The following is a 21,099-nucleotide window of genomic DNA, read 5'->3' as shown; positions in this document are numbered from 1 at the left end:
TAAAAAGTATTGTTCTTTTTAGGATTACAGCCCAATGTCACATTCACCAGAGACTGCGGAAGAGGGGACCTCATCAGAAGTACAGGTAAAAAATAAATGTACCCCAAACTATATGTAAATCAGGATTGTTGTAGATAATTTTGCTTTACATTGTTTTATGTTTGTGTATAAAAATTGTCCCTAAATAGATATGTGAATTTTAGATCAGATGCTTAAATCAGTATGTAACATAATGCATTGTTGATGAGTTTAAAAATATCAACATAGGAATATCAACATTTAACCTAACAAATTTCTTCTGGTATACACTTTGCTTATGATCACTAATTTGATTCTTTCCCTCTTGTGACAGAATAGCAAACAATCAAACCATGCCTCTTCAGGTCCCTCAAATGACCATGTCACAGATGCCAGTTGGTTGAACATCCTCGCATTTTCCGTGAAGCACAATGTAACAGGGGCTTTAATGGAGGACCTGCTGAAGCTGTTAAGGTTATGTAGTGGGGATACTGGAGGCATCCCACGTAGCAAGTACATGTTAGAAATGGCTTTTAAAGACTTTGTAGACAAACCGGAATACCATCATTATTGTGGTGTTTGCAGCTCTTACATTGGCCTTTCAATGTCAAAGGACAGTGAATTAAAATGTCAGATTTGCTCAGCAACCCAAACTGTGAGACAAAGTTTAGAGTTGGGTCAGTTTTTTATTTGTATACCTTTGAGGGATCAAGTTAAAGTTCTTTTGGAGAATGAACCTCTTACAAATAATTACAATGACCAACACAGAGATGGAATAACAGATATTTCTGATGGGAAGTTGTACAAAGATCTGAAATCAGTTAGCGATTCTTTCGTTTCCCTGTCATTCAATTGTGATGGAGTGCCTGTGTTTCAGTCATCTAAATTCAGCATCTGGCCATTACTATGCTCTGTTAATGAAGTACCCCCAGAGAAAAGAGATGAAAATGTCATACTATGTGCATTGTGGTTTGGGTCATCTAAACCAGTAATGACTAGCTTCCTCAAACCTTTTGTGGAGGAATGCAAAACTCTTGGACAAACAGGTCTTCAGTGGCAGGATCCAGTAGATCAGTCAGTCAAAACAGCAAAGGTTTATGCATTATGTGCCATATGTGATGCTGTTGCACGACCTTTACTGCAAAATTTCAAACAGTTTAATGGAGAGTATGGGTGTGGGCACTGTCTTCATCCAGGTGTTCAAGTGAAAAAAGGCAATGGGACTGTGCGAGTGTATCCTAGTTTGGAGGAGATGCCAGACCTTAGAGATCATGACACAACTGTGCAAATAGGTGAGATTGCCCAAAATACTGAACAGAGGATTTTGGGCATAAAAGGGACATCTCCAATTGTGGACTTGCCCTATTTTGACCTGATCAATGGCATGGTCCCTGATTACATGCACTGTGTGTTGCTTGGGGTTTGCCGGCAAATAGCCTCTTTATGGTTTGATTCCAAGAGCTACAGAAAGCCATGGTATATTGGCTTGAACACTGCAAAAGTGGATGGAAATCTTTTGGCTATCAAACCTCCAAGCATTTTTTCCCGAACTCCACGGTCTATTGTTGAGCGAAGGTTTTGGAAAGCTCATGAATGGCAGAATTGGCTTTTATATTACAGTTTGCCTGTCCTGAAAGGGATACTTCCAAACAAGTATCTTTGCCACTGGGCTTTACTTGTGGAGGGTGTGAGCATTTTGCTAGGTTCAGACATTAGCCAAGAGGATATTGACCATGCTCATGAGGCTCTTGAGCTTTATGTAAAATCAGTCCATTCTTTGTATGGCGAAGATCAGGTGACCTACAATGTGCATTTACTCCTGCATTTGACTAAGAGTGTTGAACATTTGGGTCCTCTCTGGGCACAGTCTGCTTTCATGTTTGAGAGCTATAATGGCTACTTGCTCAATCAAGTCAAAAGCAGTAATGCAGTGCCTCAGCAGCTTTGCAAGAGAGTAGCATGGTCTCGGGCATTGCCACGCATAGCTAAGGCCTGCTCATGTAATGATGTCTCACCTGAAATGAAATCATTCTACACAGACATGACCTCCACTGAACATCATGTAAGGAACTATGCTAGATATGACAAGGTGACTGCACTTGGACTGCCAAAGATTAGGCCAGTGTCTGAAAAAGATATAAATGCATTGCATGCACTGATAGATGTACCCGGGACCTCTATTGGCAGGTACTATAACAGAATGGTTGTCAATGGAGAGGTCATTCACAGCCAAACATACACAAAGACAAAGAAAAGGAACAACTCTGTTGTGATATTGAAAGATGGCAGTATTTTCAAAGTTTCGTACTTTCTCTGTGTCAGTGATAGCCAACATCATCTATATGCAGTTGGCAAATTTGGAAATTGTACAGTGCAGAAGCTGGTTCGAGGATGTACTGTCAAAACATCACTGACCTTTATGAGGACTGTTCATTTTCCCACAGGATTTGAAAGAGCAGTTGACAGCAATGACATTGTCACGGTCTGTATTTACATTAATTGTGAACAGTCTGGGCCTGTTGTTTGGAACAAATAATAACATATTATTGTAAATGAACAAAGTGAGTTGTGTTTCTAAAACAGTGACTAAAATGTTGAAAATTAAAATTTGAAAACTGGCTGAAAACATTTTACAGAAAGCCATTGTTATGACATGAACTATATGGTGGTGATGTGCATGAATCACATTGACATTTTGGAAAGTTTTATGTTTGTAGTTGCAAAGATAACTGTTGTCACAAAATAAATAATTTTGTAATTAAAATGTGTATGTGCTGTGTGTGTGTGTGTGTGTGTGTGTGTGTGGGCTGACATATATTACATTGTGGGGACCAATTGTGGCCCCACGATGTAATAAAAACCTGAGATCACCTACATTGTGGGGTCCAGCCAGCGGTCCCCACGAGGGAAATGGATTAATAAACATACTAAAAGATGTTTTTTTGAAAATGTAAAAATGCAGAATGTTTCCTGTGATGGGTAGGTTTAGGGATAGGGGTAGTGTAGGGGGATAGAAAATACGGTTTGTACAGTATAAAAACCATTACGCCTATGGAGAGTCCCCACTAAGATAGGTACGCCTGTTTGTGTGTGTACTTTATCCTCCAGGTTTGTTCTGTCCACATATGGGGACATTATATTTTAGTGAGTTCCTCTGACACCATAAATGTCACAGTCTTGATGTCCTGTAAAGAGCACATTCAGGGCTTTTCAGAGATACCAAATGTTTGGAGGTTTCACCAGTGCAAAAACTTCTCCTTTGATTTTAAAAATGACTTAATGATCAAATGTATCACTTTTATGTAAACATGATAATATTGTTTATTTATCATTTAAATGTGAATAATTTTTAAATTGTTACAGATCAACATCTCAGGAAAATGTTATGGGGTTTCTAATCAAAATATGACTTTCTGTTACAAAACCATGTTTATCAGGCATTTTAGGAGACACGTGATTAGAGAAAGAAATTATGTATCAATATTCCTATTAAATAATACATATCAATGAGAAAATGTTGGGGAAAACCCATGTATGGACATTTTACCCATATATTGCATAAAGTAAAATGGTGTACCAATTCATTCCATTATATCTTTAATAAAATAGTTTAAAGATGATTCTTAACTAAGTGTGGTTAAAAAACAACAACATTGTTTTGCCATTTCATGTCATTTTAGGCCTGGTGTCCACTTACGAGAGAGCCATCTCCCCACCCCCAGTACAGCTTTACACTGATTGATAAACTTTACACTGTTTTATACATGTTAAGAGATATGGTGGACATTCATATGAAATTAGCATTATTTCCCTATGTTTTTGCAACATAAAAATATATAAGGCTTTAGTTGTATGTATGACATATATGACTGAAAATACATTAATATTATGCAATTTGTATATGTGGTTTTTGCAGCACATATGTTCCTTACAATAATCTCTTGAAACATATTAGAAACACATATGTTTTAAACAAAACTTTTCCATATGGGTTTTCATATATCAATATCTAAGGATACAGTTTTGATACATTTAACAGTTAAGTTACTTACCAAGTACTGCAGCCATTGAAAGTAAATTCCTCCATCAGATCAACATGTTTATGTTCAGCACATGTTACACACGGAGTCCACGCGTGTGTTTTTATGAAGATATAAGGTCTGTTTATTTCAAGAACACTTGCAACAACGAGTTACAAACAGGGGAAACCACATAAAACAATGCATGCTCATCTCTCCGTCTCGCGATCTTTTTTCGTTTTTTTTTCAGTCTCGCGAGTCTACCAATCTGCCTTCTACAAATCTCGTCTGCAAAGCTTCAGCTTAAAAGTCACAGACATTATACATACAAACATACTATTGTGCAGATAGAGAATGAAAATAACAGAACCGTTAAATATACCTCACAAGACCTAACAGAATGCAGAAAAATTAAATAACTGTGTAATGTAAATTAATTGTTTAAATACAATAAAATTAAATCCAACAATACTAGAGATCAAACAAACTCGAGTGGGGGGTAGGACTTAACCCTTACACTCTCCCCTCCAAAAATGATGTCGTCCCGACATCCCCTGTCTTATCATCATGTCCAAGACATCTATAAGTCGTTGAGCTACAGGAGTCAGCTATAGTAAATACTATTTAAGGATTCAATGAAGGCTTAGGCCCAAAATCACATTAACAAACACCTCCCATGTTATTGCAATGTTTCTGTAGCTGACATCATTGTGCACCATGAAAGCAACTACATTCCCCATTATTAATACGGACGCTGTATCCTTCTGCAGGTCTCTTGTACCATCAGCCCAAACATGACCTAAGAGACACAACACCGGCTTCGGATTCTTGTCATCACAGTTTACAGTCCCCCATTTCCATTTTTACCGGCCTGTCATTATCATATCTGATTGAACAGGGTCAATGGAAAATACAACTTATCTATAACAACAATGTATATGTAACTTAAAATGTGTTATACATTAAATAAATGTCAATCTTTTAACTAATCAGTGTCTGTGCTTTTTTTTCCTGTCTGCATGTGTTTATCTTTTCTGTATTTGTGTATGCCTGTGCGTGTATATGAGTCTATAATATGTACTATTCTAATGTGGGTTCTCCTAGTGTATGGTAAGTAAATGTCTGTTTGTGTTTTCGTTTTCTCAAAGGATATAGTCTCTGTGGTAGTGCAGGTTCTGGCCTGTGGATTCCGCTTCCATCCCGCTCAGGGGTGGCTCCATCATCAGGTTCAGTACTCCATCGAACTGGTTCTTTTCCAAGTATCGCCAGTCCCTCTGCCTCTGAAGACTCCACTTCCCCATTTCCACACCTTGTCATCACTTCCTCAACATTCTGTGGAACCACCTCTTCCATGTCACACTCCACCATCTCCATGGATAGGCCATCCTCTTTTGCAGACTCCTGTGTCACTTGTGGACAGAATTCTTCAGCCTCCGGCTGCAGCTGCTCTTTCCGCTGGCCAGGTTTGAAAGGTCTGCAAAATCCTATCCATTCACTCTCATCCTCAGAGCTACTTTCCCTGGCTTGCTGTTCAGAATTTGATTTGCTGTGTTTTCCTTTTACCATCTTTCTCAGAGTTGCTGTGGTTTGTTCTACTGGCAGGAATTCGCAAGGCAGGAGCATGTTACGGTGAAGGACTCTGACTCGTCCTTGTCCAGTTTCAGGTTGCACCTCATAGACTGGACACTCTGATCTCTTTTTCTGGACCACATGGACCTGTTCCTCCCAATATGATCGAATTTTTCCTGGGCCCCCTCTTTCGCTCATGTTCCTAACCAGAACTCTACAGCCAGGCTGTAACTCCGCTCCATGGGTCTTTCTGTCGTACCTGTCCTTGGATCTCCCGCTTTCCATGCGCGCCGATTCTGAAGCCAGCTTATATGCCTGATCCATTCGCTTTCTCCAACTTTCTGCATACTCTTGATGAGATGAGGACTGGTCTCTGGGGCTGAGGTTGAACATGACATCAATAGGGAGCCTAGGATGACGTCCAAACAGCAGGAAGTAAGGAGCAAATCCTGTTGCCTCATTGCGTGTGCAATTATATGCATGCACTACTTGTGCCAGGGAGTTCTTCCAATCCATCTTTTCCCTGTCAGTCAGATTCCGCAACATAGACAAGAGCGTCCTATTAAATCACTCCACCTGTCCGTTCCCCTGTGGGTGGTAGGGTGACGTTCTGGAGCCTTTAATACCACTGTGCTGCTGGAGCTGTGCGAACAACTGGTTGTCAAACTCCTTCCCCTGGTCATGGTGCAATCTTGTGGGGAAACCAAATTTCAAAACAAAATCCCCAAAGATCTTTTGCGCTGCTGTCTTAGCTGACTTGTTGAGGCATGCATACGCTTGAGCAAAGCGAGTAAAATGGTCCATGATGACCAAAATATATTCATACCCGCCTTTGCATCTCTCCAAATGAAGAAAGTCAACCGAAACCAGTTCAAAGGGGTGTGTTGTTTCAATATTGGTGAGTGGTGCTCGGTTTGGCTTGTTGGGGTGTTTTGTCTTGAGACAGCGACATACTCGTAAGACATGATGTTCAATGTCCCTCTGCATATGTGGCCAGTAAAATCTGTCTCTCATTAGGTGGAGCGTCCGCTCTACACCGAGATGACCCATATTTTCGTGCAACTCTTTGAAGGCCAAGCCATGGAACTTTTTGGGAAGCACCAGCTGTGACAAGGTTGCTGTTTTCCTGTAAAGGATTCCATGCTCATCCAGGAACAACCTTTTTCTCTCCCGCATCAGTACTGCCCGGCCATCATGACCACTCCACTCTCTGTCTCTACACCATCGGTTTGTTCTTACACAGTTCAACACAGGGCTGATCACTGGACCCTGTTCCTGAGCCTGCCTCAGCAATCCTCTGTCAAAGTTCAACCGGTTATCCTCTTCTTCAACTAGTGCTGTCTCTATTGTCGCTGGACACATCCACGGAGTGTGCTCTTTTGACTGAATACTGAGAGCCTTTGTCACACAGCTGATAACATCTGGACTCACTTCTACCAAACACTTCTGCATATATTCCTCCATCCCCAGCGGCATGCGTGACAAACCATCCGCATCAGTGTTGGTTTTCCCTGGACGATACTTAATTGTGAAATTAAAATCAGCCAGCTCTGCAACCCAGCGATGTGTAGTGGCATTTAGTTTAGCTGTCGTGAGCACATATGTTAAAGGGTTGTTGTCAGTGTAGACAACAAAAGAAGGAGTATAGTAGAGGTAATCTCTGAAGCGTTCACATATTGCCCACTTCATGGCCAAGAATTCAAGCTTTCCTGAAAGCAGATGATAGTTCTTTTCTGCGGCAGTTAGAGTTCTGGACCCGTAAGCAATTACCCGAAGCTTGCCTTCCTGTCTTTGATATAACACTGATCCCAGCCCTTCTTGGGATGCGTCACAGTGGAGGATGAATGACTCATCAAACTTTGGGTAACCCAAAACAGGAGGTATTGTGAGAAGATCGATCAACTGGCAGATCACCTCCTGGTGCTTTGGCATCCAGACAATGGGATGGGTTGAGGGGAGCTGTCCGTGGCTATTTCCTTTCTTAGCAGTTTTCTTTCCCCTTTTAGGAGCTGTCTGACCTGCACCCTTTTCTAGGCTCAGAAGGTCGTAGAGAGGGGTAGCTATTCTGGAGAAATTTGGTATGTATGAGCGGTAGTATGATATAAATCACAGCAACTTCCGAAGGTCCCCTACTGTTGCTGGTTTCCGCTTTCGCAAGGCCTGAACAGGTGCTAGGTCTGCAGGGTCCATTGTATGACCATCTTTGGAAACAAGCTTTCCCAGGTACCTTACACGATTCTTAAAGACTTCACATTTTCTTGCTGTCAGTTTAATTCCATGTTGTTGATAGCGCTGCAAGATTTTCCGCAAGTCTCTGAGGTGGTCTTCAAAGGTTTTGCTGTGAACTAGATTGTCATCCAAATATGGCTGGCATATTTCATCTCTCAGCCCTATTAGACATTCCTCCATGCAGCGTTGGAACTCTGCTGGTGCTGAAGACAGGCCAAATGGAATGCGGACCCATTCATAGAGCCCCCAAGGTGTAATAAAAGCTGTCAATGGTCGGCTATTTTCCTCCAAAAATCCTTGGTGGTAAGCTTTCCCTTGGTCTAAGATGGAAAACCAAGCACTTCCACTGAGACTGTCCAGCATGTCTTGAATGCGGGGAATTGGATGGCGGTCTGGGATAGATTTCTGGTTCAGTTCGCGATAGTCACAACACAATCACAGACTCCCATCTTTCTTCCGCACACATACAATGGGCGAAGAATATGCAGACCTTGATTTTGTAATCCAGCCACGGTTCAAGAGATCTTCTAGGTATTCTTTGACTTCCTTATGAAGTGGTTTTGGTACCGACATGTATGTTCGTCTCACTGGTGTTGTGTCTTTCAGCCTGATTTTCAACTCCAATGATGGGATACAGCCCACGTCGTCATCATTTCTGGAGAAAGCAGCACATTCCTCCCTCAGCAATTTCCTTACCTCCTCCTGCTGTTGAGGCAACAAATGACCCACAGGGACAGGTGGATCCCATCGGTCTCCATCAGGCCGCCCCATGTACTCTGAAACCACTTCTTTTGCCGTTCCAGCTTTCTCGACTCCAGGGGTTTCCTTACTAATGACCTCTTCCAAATCCACAGGTTTTGCAGCAGCAGGGTAAACAGCTTTTACACTCTGTACATGGCCTAACACTGTGCGTGGCCGAAGTGTAATATCATGACATGTGTCATTACTTACTGGGATGAAGACTTTTGATCGGGTACCCTTCTGGAGCTTGACCACATTCTCGGTGACGGCTAGTCCCTCAGGCCAGTCAGGACTATCGACTGGAACAAACAGCATTTCCTGTTTACCTGTTAGAGGAATGGTACGCACTGAACACTTAACTACTTTTGTCTCACCAGGCAGAATTTTTGTTCTTTGTCTGCTCCCTTTCACAGTTCCCTCGCTAGAGTTTGAGTCACCCTGCTGAACCAATCGCATAAGCCCCTCTGCTCTCTTGCAATCTACTGAGAAAGCTGCAGTCAACGTTTTAACAATAGCTTGAGTTGGTTGTTCTTTCTCCTGGTGTAGAAGATGTTCAATAACATTATATCCAATGATTGGCTCTTCTGCCACACCCGATGTTTTTGCTACCAGCAATGGCACAAGGAGCTCTGTGTTGGATACGCCAGAGGGCTCAAGCTGGAACTTTACTTCAATCCATCCGCTGAAAGGGATGTCCGTCTGATTTACAGCCTTTCCAGTCAATGTACCTGGTCCTAGTATCTCCTCTGTGTCTCTTACTTTTGTGTGAGGTAGATGTTCTTTGCGCCACTTTTCATTGATCAGGCAGGCATGTGAGCCCGTATCCCATAATACTTGTGTTGGGACACCATCCAGGTAGCAATTGACAGTACATTTCTTTCCTATCAGGTTCAGCAGTTGAGCTTTACGCTTCGGGGAAAGGTGGGCTGCATAGATGGACCCCTCCAGCCTGTCTGCACTTGCAGAGTGCTGCTGTACATTTTCTTGCTGTGCAAGATGACTTGCGTTGTTACAGAGCAGCTCACTGGTGTTATCACACAAACCACATTGTCTCTGACTCTGGGTGTAAAGTGCTGTTGGATCCACTGCCATTACTTGATCTACATTCACTGTATGCCGTGGGGCCCTACAGCCTTTTGAAAAGTGTCCCGGCTGACCACATTTAAAACAGTGATTGCATTGCTCACTGTTGCTACTGTCTTGACATGACTTACATATTTTCTTGGAGGGTGGGCGGCCATGGCGGAAGGCTGGTTGTGATTCACGGATGCTGTTTTTAATTTCTGTTATCTCGTCCTTCAACTGTTTGACAAGTTCAAACAATTCAGTCTCACGTTTGGATGTGTAGCTCTGGACCCTCTGTTCTTTCCCTCTTGCTGTTGCACCCTCTGTGAATTTTTGTCCATTTGCTGCTTCTCCTGGTCTTTGTAGTACCTGTATATCAGCCTGGAGCTCATTTACTTTAGTCACTTTTGTATATGTATTTTTCTTTTGTTTCTGTAGTCGCTCATTTTCAATACCTGCCGCCTCATTCAGTCTCTCAATGAGCTCTTCATCAGTGATGGACTGATTTTCCAGATCAGCTTTCAACTGGAATTTTATGTGATCGCTTGTGAGTCCAGTACTGACAGAACGCAAGAACTTCTTTTGGATGAGCTCAGCACTGTACTGTTCCTCGGCCTCCCCGTCTCTGGAAGCGATTAATAACCTCTCTTTCAGTTCTATTGCTCTGAACAAGAAGTTTTGGGGTGATTCACGGCTGTCTTGTGTAATGTTCACCAGCTTGTGATACAAATCTGTGAGGCTATCCTCTTTAAAATGGCCCTTAAGGATGGTTTTCAATTGAAGAAGGGTCAGATGACTTTTAATTTCCAGCATATCCCGGAGGCTAAGACCTGGACTGATGGCTCTCACAACTGCATCCACAATCTCTGTCTCTGTATGGCCTTTCTGCACTCCACTTTCAATCTGATGCATTAAATTTGTGTAAAACAGTCGATCTTTCTAACCTCTCTCTCCTATTTGTCCCCAAATTTTGAAGTCACGCCTGATGGTCACCTCTGGCACTCGTGATGACTGGGGCTGTGCATCGCAGAATATAGCTGGAGGTGCTCTGTTCTCTTTGATCCGTACTTGATCACTCAATCTCATAATTTCACTCTCTAATGCTTTTGTGGAGTTCTGGAAACTAAGCTGTAGGTCTGCATATTGTTTTTTCAACTTTTCCAGCTCATCTTCATCCTCCTTTAAGCTCCTCACTGCCTCACAAGCACCCTGGCCTTTCATTTCTTTAATCAATTCCACCACACTGACTACGAAATGACGTGCTGCCTCCTCGTCCTCTTTTTCAATTACATCATCAATCTCTTCATTAATTCGATGAATCAAAACATGCTTTTTCGTTACCTCGTCTCCTGGAACTTTTGCAAACACAGCCAGTTCTCTAAGTTGATCAATCGTCAGATGAGGTAAGTCCGCGCCCAGTCGATCTTGTAACAGCCGAAGATCCATTTTAACTTCCACGCTGCTCTCTCACTCACGCGCTCGTTGCAGCAGCTGCTCTGTGTGTGCCTCTCCGTTGCTCGAGCTGCTGTCCGCATTCCTTGAAAAACTCCTGGCTGGCTCGCCAATTTTGTTACACACGGAGTCCACGCGTGTGTTTTTATGAAGATATAAGGTCCGTTTATTTCAAGAACACTTGCAACAATGAGTTACAAACAGGGGAAACCACATAAAACAATGCATGCTCATCTGTCCGTTTTTTTTTCAGTCTTCATCTTAAAAGTCACAGACATTATACATACAAACATACTATTGTGCAGATAGAGAATGAAAATAACAGAACCGTTAAATATACCTCACAAGACCTAACAGAATGCAGAAAAATTAAATAACTGTGTAATGTAAATTAATTGTTTAAATACAATAAAATTAAATCCAACAATACTAGAGATCAAACAAACTCGAGTGGGGGGGTAGGACTTAACCCTTACACACACAATATTAGTCTGAAGTTTACCAGAGGTTACACACCTACAGCAGGAGCTTCAGTGAGCAGTTTCCATCATCATCAGATTATGACACACAGTGGCCAACTTCTGAAATTACATTGTATTCATTAAATTATAAAGAGTTCTTTTCAGAGACAAAAGCTGAAATAATCTTTATCACTGTCTGACTCGAAAGGTTTGTTTTACTTTCTGTGTAATGAAAGCACAAGTTTTTGAATTGTATCATTCTTTACTGACTTTTCTTTGTGCACAGAGATATTTTGTCATGCTGAAATTGTAAAGGTCCCTCCAAAAAACTGCTGCAGCGAGACTAAAGAGAACACAATTCCCTAGAATGTTATTAAGGAGATTCAACCAATCAGTCAGCAGAGCCATGAACTCAACAGGAGTGTTGTTGAGAGACACAGAAAGAGAGTCATATATTGAAAGAAAGTGGGATTTCAGCACCCCAACAACAAATGATGTTTAACTGATCTCCCTCTACTGGCTCCCCATTATTGCTGCATGATGACATTTAAGAAATGAAGAAAATATTTAAAAAATGTATTTGTGCATAAAAGGAACCACATGGAACATGAATTATAAATATATTTTTAACAGACCTAATTCAGCCTCACACAGGTGTTACCACATATTTTATTACATTTGGGGCTGGATAGATTGTGGTTTTGATTGTGGTTTTCACTAGATCGGTTCAAAGTGAAAAGAGCTTCAGGTTTTTGTACGACGTGTTTCATATTTTGTATCACTGGGCTCCAACTCTTAGAGCACAATAATAGAGAGCTGAATCTGACAGACGAACATCAGTAATAGTGAGTTCAGTGGATGATGGTGATGTAGTCGACTGAAACCGATCATCAGAGGTGTGTTGATAACTATATGATCGTGCTCCTTTGCGTAATAAATACTGAGGTTCTTTGTTTGGATATTGTCTGTACCAGTAAAGATAAACATATTCACTATTTGCAGTATATGAGCAGCTCAACTTGACAGTTTCTGTTTCTTTAGTGTTTTTTTCTCTCTCTTTATCTGGCTCAATGTTGTCTCCAGTCACCAAACCTGTGAACAATAAAAAAGTGATTGATTCGTGAAAGGTTGACAAAATAATACTGCAAACACATTTCATTGAACGTTTTACAAAAATAACAATTACTAAATTAATATAAATTTAGCCTTTGAGGTTTGAGATTTGAAAACAACTTAAATATTTATGTTCATAATTTCATTAATTACTCAGTAAATAACATACCTGTTCCCACAATGAGAATCAGTATGAAGCATGTGTCCATGTTGAATCAGATCAGATCAGTTCTCTGTTGAGGCTCTCAGTGCTTGAGCTGTAAGTCACTGCAGATCAGTCACAAACACACACAGGAACTTCCTGCTTTATAAAGGCATGGCTTAAAGGTGCTCTAAGTGATCCTTGGTGGAGTAACTTCCTGTTGACGTTTGAAGTGTTGTCAAACAAAACAGAGGCTAGCTTTTGTTTATATTTGATCACTTTTACAATAAGCTGATCTTTCTCGTCTCTCATTGTAACAGGTTTTTGTACAGATCTGATGTGTTTCCTGTGACTGTGGGCCTCAGAGCACAGTAATACACAGCAGAGTCAGACACACGCAGATCCTTGATCTTCAGAGGAACTGAATTTGATGAAAGTTAAGAGTGAAATCTCTCCTGGAACTCAGTGCCATTTTCTCCTCCATATTTGCTTCTCCTCAGGATGTATTTAGGAAAGTCATTTGCTCTCTGGATGTACCAGAATAAATCTTCTCCTGTTGAATCTGTTTTATATTTACACTGTAATGTCACTGATCTTCCTTCAGCTTCAGTCACATGTTTGTCTGGCTGATCAACTGTGTCCTCTGATCTGCACTCTGTGAAGGTTTAACAATATTTCATGTACAGTACGATACAAAATATGACCAACTTGCATGAATATGAAGCTGTATTAAATGAAAATTCATACCAAGAATGAGTGTGAAGAGAAATATATTCCTCAACTTGTGTGACATGACTGCTGAATAAACCTTGAAGTTCAGATAAATCAGCAGTGGGAGAATTTTACTTTTAGTATTATAATGATGATGATCCAAGGAGGAGCTTGTGGATACCCAATAAAGCTTCAGTATTGTCAAAGGAAATGTTGAGTAACTACTGCCCTCTTATGGTTAACTGCAAGTATTGCATAACTGAAACAGTGCCATCTCAAAGAGTTTAATATAAATAAAGATATTTGTTTTCTGAATTATGGGATGTTCTAAATGGACTGGTGAACAAAAGGATCATTCATACTGCCACACAAATTATTTGTGTTTTTGCATTAGATTCATGTACATTATTTTAGCTAGGTTCCTTTCTCACAATTTTTTCTCTCCGTCTCTGTGTTTCTCTCATTGTCACAGGTTTTTGTACAGTGTTACTTGTGTTTCCTGTGACTGTGGGCCTCAGAGCACAGTAATACAGAGCAGAGTCTGATACTGCAGCAGAGGAGATGATCAGATACACGTGGATTTTGTTCCTTTTTTTCAACTTTCAGCAGAGAATCTTGGATCTACATCAGATACTTGAGGCTTTTTTTGCACTTCCAAGGATGAGTACAAGAAATTCAGGTTTTGATCTTCCATACTGACGGTACCAGAAGAGATAATCTTGACCTCCAGAGGCAGGAAAAACTACAGGATAACTGTAACACTTGAACCCTCCTCAGCAAAAACATCTGTTTTGTTTGGTTTGATGGACATTTCCAAAGACAGCAGCTGAAACAGAAAAGAATTTGTATGTTTTTAGTGAGATGTTTTTAATAAATTCTTTATAATAAAATCAATTTTAATGAATCAAACCAAATACACTTACCTGTTGAGACACAGAGCAGAATAAGTGAATGAAGATTCATTGTTCAAGTGTTCACTCTGAGAAGAGTCAGACTGAATGGTTTCATCCACAGTCTCTTTCAGACACGATTAGATCATGTCAGATCTGTGAACTCTGAGTCCCTCCTCTCTGAGAACATCATGTCTATATTTCACACTTGAGGAACTGAAGAAAGAGCCAATCACACTCACTGTTTTCTCTTGTTTTGTTTTATGTGTTATTTTGAAATATGTTTTATAGAGGAAATATATTAATGTCCGTGCAAATTATTTCTGAAATGTACCTTTCAATTTCCTCTGCATTTAAGAATGTTATGTTTGAAAAGTTTAAGAAATATTAATTTTCCAACCCTAACATAATATATTGTGCTTATTTTCTGTATTAAAGAAGCTATATGTAAGATTTTTACCTTAATAAAGCATAAAAATACCCCAATATGTTTGCAGATATTTAGGAAACATGTTAAGTTCACCTACTTGTTTCTCAGAAAAACAATGCTACAGCCAGATATTCTACTTTGCGTTTCGTGTCGGAATGTCTGTCTTTCTTTTGTTCTGTGCGAAACCATGTGCTGCCAGTTTATCCAATAGAATCGTTGACATCACATGTTGCCAGTATGGCGGAAAATACCGCATATGTGCAGCCATGTGAAACCAGCAAACAAACTGGGTCAGATAATCGCAAATTCTACCAGACCTAAAAAGCCTCTGCATCCATCTAAAAATCTCTATGAACAAAAGCATATTAAAACACAGATAAATCAACTCATCAGCTTACAGTGTGTAAGTCTCCTCAGCTTTCAATGTCAATGTCTCCCTCTTGTTGCATGTCCTCAATCTGGCCACCCGTCTTTGAACGAGGGGGCGGGGCAAACAATATTTTGAACTTAGAATGCAGTACCTATTTCGACCACTGGGTGTCATTCATACATAGAGCCCCTTTAAATCAAATTATATCAAGCAGCATTAGGGGAAAAAAAACAGAATTTAAAAAAACTGTCTCCCTTTCATGAATTTGAATTGAATTGGTCACATCCCACTGGAAACTTAATTGGAATTTGAATTTGAATATCAGGAAGTGGACATGACAATCCATACAATTAATGTTAATGTTACACTTTATTTTTAGGTGTCCTTGTTACTGTGTAATTATACATTTAAGTACAGAGTAATAATAATTAACTAAATGAACTTAATATAGAGTAAGATTAGGGTTTGGTTTAGGCTAGTTGTGTGTGAATGAAATTATTCCTAATTGTATACGTGTATTACTAGAGTAACATGTAACAAGGACACTGTTACCAAAGTTAATATATTAACTTTTAAGAAATTATAAAACTTGCATTACGTCTAAGAAAGAGAGAAAGTGGTTTAACAAATTAATGTTTCTGCCAGAGAAACATAAGAAACATTATTCTTTAAACTGCAAATTTTACGGCCATAAAAAAGGTGGTTTGAACATGTGGAATATGATATCTGGTCATGTTGTTAATGTTTCTTTTCTGCAAGTTTCTAAGTTTAAGCCTTATAACAAAGACCTAATTCAGCCTCACACAGGTGTTAGCACATATTTTATTACATTTGGGGCTGGATAGATTGTGGTTTTGATTGTGGTTTTCACTAGATTGATTCAAAGTAAAAAAAGATTCTGGTTTTTGTACGACGTGTTTCATGTTTTGTATCACTGGGCTACAACTCTTAGAGCACAATAATAGAGAGCTGAATCTGACAGACGAACATCAGTAATAGTGAGTTCAGTGGATGTTTCTGATGTAGTCGACTGAAACCGACGATCAGAGGTGCTGTTGATAAGCACCCGCTGACCGTGCACCTTCTGTATAATAAATACTGAGGTTCTTTGTTTGGATATTGTCTGTACCAGTAAAGCCAAACATACTTCACTATTTGTACTATATGAGCAGCTCATCTTGACAGTTTCTGTTTCTTTAGTGTTTTTTTCTCTCTCTTTATCTGGCTCAATGTTGTCTCCAGTCACCAAACCTGTGAACATAAAAAGATATTTTTGATTTGCGAAAGCAAGGTTGACAAAATGATATTATAAGCACAATTTACTTTTTACAAAAAACAAAACAAAAACAAACAAGAACAAAAACTGTTTGATGCTTTAAAATTGTAATTGTTTATGTACAGGATTTTATTAATTAATTAATAACGCACCTGTTCCCACAATGAGAATCAGTATGAAGCATGTGTCCATGTTGAATCAGATCAGATCAGTTCTCTGTTGAGGCTCTCAGTGCTTGAGCTGTAAGTCACTGCAGATCAGTCACAAACACACACAGGAACTTCCTGCTTTATAAAGGCATGGCTTAAATACTAGATGTCTGTTTTCAAAATGTCTAATTTCATCTCATTTCTCATGAAAATATTAACTTTTGGAAATATGAATAATATTTACTTTATAGTTATACTGTATAGCTATTTAGCTAGCTATTTTATAACCATAATTTAGAACAAGCAAGAGCTCAATTTGAATGTGTGTGCTTTATATTACATTTGTTACAACACAGAGGGGATCGGAGACACAGGTAATGGTAAATGATGTTTATTGAGACAACCAGAGTGAAGCAGGTGAGTGAAGACAGATAGAGTTCGTGATCGTGGATTGACTGGAGTAATGATACTTGTTTCCTTAGGCGTCTTGGATGGCAGATGATCTTGGGAGTTGACAACACATGGAGAAACTCACAGGAGACAGGAGAACAGGGAGGATCTGGGAAGCACACTGGAGACAGGTACGTAGCAGTACGAGGAGTCCGTAAGGTAAGCATATGTGTAAGTTTGCATTAACGAAACCGGACGATGACTGTGTGGCTGTGAGTGTCTTTAGTAGTGCTGCTAATTGGGATGGTGATGAATTCTCTGTTGAGGCTCTCAGTGCTTGAGCTGTAAGTCACTGCAGATCAGTCACAAACACACACAGGAACTTCCTGCTGCTGTTTGTGATTGTCATTTAAGTAATATGACCCCAGACTCTCAAATTAAGTATTAAACATGTAGGGAACAAAGACTTCAGGGGAGAGCTAGGCCAAAATAACAAACTAACTAACCCAAGAACTTTAGATAATCCACAAATAAAGTACATAAAACTTCCCTCTCTCTCTATAGCCTAACCAGGAGAAAAAGGGAAGTACAAACAAAAATGGCACCTTCCCCCTACATTCCCTTAAATCAAAAACAACATAAAATACTAACAAACATAGATAATTGACATAAACATAGCAAAAGATGTAAGCAACTTCAGTTCTGTTTCTGTTAAAGAACAACAAAATCCTGAGTTCACTTATCAGAAATAGACCAACACAATCAAACAACAAATAAATCTGGGAAAAAGGAGGAAGTATTTGCCCTGGCAGAAGGAAGTTTCTCTCTCTTCTCCACAGATCCACCATGTCTTAAATTCCTACTTCCTGTCATCATCCGATCCCCCACATCACCGGATTGAACACAGCTGACTGGAACACCGGTCTCGTGATGAGAAAGAGAGAGAAAGAGCAAACAAAACCACATCCAACACACATACATAATTATGAATGCATTGAATATGTCCTCGGACGTAACAGCAAACTACAGCTACAGTGTTTGGTTTTTCCTGTGAGATGTTTGTTTTCTATGTCATTTTTTCATCCTGTTTTTTGCCCTTTAACAAATAATTTCATCAGATAAATACCTTAACCAAGTTTAGTGTTCAATCAAACTAATCTTATAAGTTAATTAATAGAACAACAGGTGAACACTAGAGAACTAGATCAGATCACATAAAACACAATGAACAAAACATAATCCTGACACTTGTAGGATCATTAAATATATATTTAAATCCTAGTCTCCAGATATCATTTTTTGCCGCTACTGTATATTGCACATGACAATAATTTGAGATGTTTTATTATTTGTTGTATTAAAGGGCAGTTTATAGGGATTTAATAACTCTAATTGAATAATGTAAATCTTTCACATTGCCACACAAATTCACACCTTATCATTAAAAGAAAAGAAATCTGTATCTACCTTTTGATTTATTACCTGTGATTTAGCCTATTCATTGATTCTATTACTTTCTGACAAAATGCTGTGATTGTCAGTTCCTGTTTCTTTCTATCTGTGTTCGTCCGTGTCTCTGTGTAACAGGTTTTTGTATAGATCTGATGTGTTTCCTGTGACTGTGGGCCTCAGAGCACAGTAATACACAGCAGAGTCAGACACACGCAGATCCTTGATCCTCAGAGGAACTGAATTTGATGAAAGTTCAGAGTGAAATCTCTCCTGGAACTCAGTGCCATTTTCTCCTCCATATTTGCTTCTCCTCAGGATGTATTTAGGAAAGTCATTTGCTCTCTGGATGTACCAGAATAAATCTTCTCCTGTTGAATCTGTTTTATATTTACACTGTAATGTCACTGATCTTCCTTCAGCTTCAGTCACATGTTTGTCTGGCTGATCAACTGTGTCCTCTGATCTGCACTCTGTGAAAGTTTAAGAATATTTCATGTACAGTACGATACAAAATATGACCAACTTGCATGAATATGAAGCTGTGTTAAATGAAAATTCATACCGAGAATGAAGAGTGTGAAGAGAAATATATTCCTCAACTTGTGTGACATGACTGCTGAATAAACCTTGAAGTTCAGATAAATCAGCAGTGGGAGAATTTTACTTTTAGTATTATAATAATGATGATCCAAGGAGGAGCTTGTGGATACCCAATAAAGCTTCAGTATTGTCAAAGGAAATAATGAGTAACTACTGCCCTCTTATGGTTAACTGCAAGTATTGCATAACTGAAACAGGGCCATCTCATAGAGTTCAATGTAAATTAATAAAGATATTTGTTTTCTGAATTATGGGATGTTTTAAAGGGACTGGTGAACTAAAGGATCATTCATACTGCCACACAAATTCTTTGTGTTTTTGCATTAGATTCATTACATATTTTAGCTTCCTTTTCATTACTATCTCTGTTTCACTCACTGTCACGGGTTTTTGTACAGTGTTCTTGTGTTTCCTGTGACTGTGGGCCTCAGAGCACAGTAATACAGAGCAGAGTCTGATACTGCAGCAGAGGAGATGATCAGATACATGTGATTTTGTTCCTTTTTTTCAACTTTAACAGTGAATCTTGGATCTACATCAGATACTTGAGGCTTTTTTTCAGTTCTTAAGGTAGAAACAAGAAATTCAGGTTTTGATCTTTCATACTGACGGTACCAGAAGAGATAATCTTGAGCTCCAGAGGCAGAAAAACTACAGGATATTATAACACTTGAACCCTCCTCAGCAAAAACATCTGTTTTGTTCGGTTTGATGACATTTCCAAATACAGCAGCTGAAACAGAAAAGAGACATTTGTACATTTTTAGTGTTTTTTATTTTATTTATTTATTTCATTTTATTAATACAACAAAAAATAATCAATCAAATAAATATACACACCTGCTGAGACACAGAGCAGAATAAGTGAATGAAGATTCATTGTTCAAGTGTTCACTCTGAGAAGAGTCAGACTGAATCGTTTCATCCACAGTCTCTTTCAGACACGATTAGATCATGTCAGATCTGTGAACTCTGAGTCCCTCCTCTCTGAGAACATCTGACAATGAATTTCAAGAAGACAAGAAAGATCTAGTCACATGAACTGCTATTATGACTATATGATTGTGCCAAAAACAAGTAAGGTTGAATTGATCTGTGATCCTTATTTGAGTATATGAATGGTTACAAAGCTATTTTAAAGATTTATTGCATTTGAGGGGGTGTGACAGCTTTCATTTAAAGGATTAGTTCACTTTAAAATGAAAATTAGCCCAAGCTTTACTCACCCTCAAGCCATTCTATGTGAATATGATTTCTTCTTTCTGATGAACATAATCTGAGATATATATTAATAAATATTCTGACGCTTCCAAACTTTATAATGGCAGTGAACAGTATCAATGAGTGTGAAGCTCAAGAAAGTGCATCCATCCATCATAAACGTGTACTTCATATGGCTCTTGGGTGTTAATAAAGGCCTTCTGAAGCAAAGTGATGTGTTTGTGTAAGAAAAATATCCATATTTAACAAGTTATAAAGTAAAATATCTTGCTTCCACCATCCGTATTCAAACTTTGAAGAAAGTGTAAAACTCTCACAGTTCAAAACACCTACGTCGATCCGACACCTTCTGTATTCAAGTTATGAAAAAAGTGTAATTGACACAACAGGATATTTATTGATATTTCTCCGATTGTGTTCATCAGAAAGTCAGTTACACCAAGGATGGCCTGAGGGTGAGTAAAGCTTGGGCTAATTTTCATTTTAAGGGGAACTAATCCTTTAAAATATTTTGAGTATTTAGTGATTGATTTTCTTTCATTACAGTCACATTTTGAACGTTATTTTGGACTCGGCTCACAACAGCGAACCATCATTTGAAACTATTTATCTGTCCATCAGTGTTGAGCATAAAAAAAATAGTACAGTTGTTCATGTTCAAGATCAGTTTTACTGTGCACAGCCTTTTAATCAAGAAAACATTGGATGATTAAAATATTGAAATTATTCAATTAAAATAAATCATGTAATCAATGTAATAGTGACTGCATGATCATAATGTAGTTCATGATGATTTTATTA

General features: G+C 39.1%; 2 gene segments (V, D, J or C); both read right to left on the bottom strand.

The window, feature by feature from the left end:
- Window positions 1-18,579: 18,579 nt before the first annotated feature.
- Window positions 18,580-19,088, bottom strand: LOC125251931. The segment is given in 2 exon segments: window positions 18,580-18,947; window positions 19,040-19,088. Coding segments are annotated over 2 exon segments (417 nt in total).
- A 349-nt stretch (window positions 19,089-19,437) lies between these two features.
- On the bottom strand, window positions 19,438-20,314 carry LOC125250994. The segment is given in 2 exon segments: window positions 19,438-19,810; window positions 19,918-20,314. Coding segments are annotated over 2 exon segments (393 nt in total).
- Between the last annotated feature and the right edge of the window lie 785 nt (window positions 20,315-21,099).

Source organism: Megalobrama amblycephala, linkage group LG17 (assembly GCF_018812025.1).
Source record: "Megalobrama amblycephala isolate DHTTF-2021 linkage group LG17, ASM1881202v1, whole genome shotgun sequence".
Classification (NCBI taxonomy): Eukaryota; Metazoa; Chordata; class Actinopteri; order Cypriniformes; family Xenocyprididae; genus Megalobrama; species Megalobrama amblycephala.
The sequence above is the reverse complement of the archived record's forward strand: the minus strand, read 5'-3'. Positions and strand labels throughout refer to the sequence as shown.